General features: G+C 57.1%; 1 protein-coding gene across 1 annotated transcript; it reads left to right on the top strand.

Annotated features, from left to right (window-relative positions):
* Positions 1-2: 2 nt before the first annotated feature.
* On the top strand, positions 3-1,666 carry FZD1 (frizzled class receptor 1; the record flags this gene model as incomplete). The annotated part of the gene is made up of 1 exon (XM_010712691.1): positions 3-1,666. A coding segment is annotated over one exon (1,158 nt), but the record flags the coding sequence as incomplete, so codon positions are not given.
* Between the last annotated feature and the right edge of the window lie 6 nt (positions 1,667-1,672).

The following is a 1,672-nucleotide window of genomic DNA, read 5'->3' on the forward strand; positions in this document are numbered from 1 at the left end:
GCGGGGGCGGCGCGGGGGGCTCGGGGTCGGGTGAGGCCCGCGGGCGCTTCTCCTGCCCGCGGGCGCTGAAGGTGCCCTCCTACCTGAACTACCGCTTCCTGGGCGAGAAGGACTGTGGGGCGCCCTGCGAGCCCGGACGCCTCTATGGGCTCATGTACTTTGGGCCCGAGGAGCTGCGCTTCTCCCGCACCTGGATCGGCATCTGGTCCGTGCTCTGCTGCGCTTCCACGCTCTTCACCGTCCTCACCTACCTGGTGGACATGAAGCGTTTCAGCTACCCTGAGCGGCCCATCATCTTCCTCTCGGGCTGCTACACGGCCGTGGCCGTGGCCTACATCGCCGGCTTCCTGCTGGAGGAGAGGGTGGTCTGCAACGAGCGCTTCGCTGAGGACGGCTCGCGGACCGTGGCGCAGGGCACGAAGCGGGAGGGCTGCACCATCCTCTTCATGATGCTCTACTTCTTTGGCATGGCCAGCTCCATTTGGTGGGTCATCCTCTCCCTCACCTGGTTCCTGGCGGCCGGCATGAAGTGGGGCCACGAGGCCATCGAGGCCAACTCCCAGTACTTCCACCTGGCCGCTTGGGCTGTGCCGGCCATCAAGACCATCACCATCCTGGCCCTGGGGCAGGTGGATGGAGATGTGCTCAGTGGTGTCTGCTTTGTGGGCATCAACAATGTGGACGCTCTGCGAGGCTTCGTGCTGGCCCCCCTGTTCGTCTACCTGTTCATCGGCACCTCCTTCCTGCTGGCTGGCTTCGTGTCCCTCTTCAGGATTCGGACCATCATGAAGCACGATGGCACCAAGACGGAGAAGCTGGAGAAGCTCATGGTGAGGATAGGGATCTTCAGCGTCCTCTACACGGTACCGGCCACCATCGTCATTGCCTGCTATTTTTACGAGCAAGCTTTTAGGGAACAGTGGGAAAGGAGCTGGGTCACGCAGAGCTGTAAGAGCTATGCCATCCCCTGCCCAAATAACCACAGCAGCCATCACCCACCCATGAGCCCTGACTTCACCGTCTTCATGATCAAGTATCTCATGACCTTAATTGTGGGCATCACCTCAGGCTTCTGGATCTGGTCGGGGAAAACACTCAACTCCTGGCGGAAGTTCTACACCAGGCTCACCAACAGCAAGCAGGGTGAGACCACCGTGTGAGCCCGCGGCCGGGCTGGAAAACTGTGCAGACCGCTGGCGTTCCTGCAGAGGAAAAGTCAGGTGGGGAACTCTGTGCTTGGGACAGACTTGGGGGTTATGTTCTCCCTCTCCTCTCTCTTGCTGTCTCCTGTAGGAACTGAACATACCGTGAGGCTGGGGGAGAGAGATGTAAATAGCCTCTGTAAGATTTTGTAAGTATATTTGTATTTAAATTGCAAAAACAAAAAAACAACTCACTTTTTTAATTATTTAGGACATTTTTAACCCGTTTGCAGATTTTACTTCCTTGCCACCACTTTTTTTTTTTTTTAAACTTTAAAGAAAAAGGCATTGCGATTTTATTTCATAGGGCAGGATGGAAAAAACTTCTGACAAACTCTCCCTCTCCCCCACGCAGCTTTTGCAATGGCTTTGCCTGGAGTTTCAGGAGCAGCAGAGCCTGGGCTGGGGCAGGTGCCCGGTGCCGGTGTGGAGCAGCTCTGGCCAACCTTGGCTAGAGCACCGCTCCCTCC

This window comes from Meleagris gallopavo, chromosome 6 (assembly GCF_000146605.3).
Source record: "Meleagris gallopavo isolate NT-WF06-2002-E0010 breed Aviagen turkey brand Nicholas breeding stock chromosome 6, Turkey_5.1, whole genome shotgun sequence".
Classification (NCBI taxonomy): Eukaryota; Metazoa; Chordata; class Aves; order Galliformes; family Phasianidae; genus Meleagris; species Meleagris gallopavo.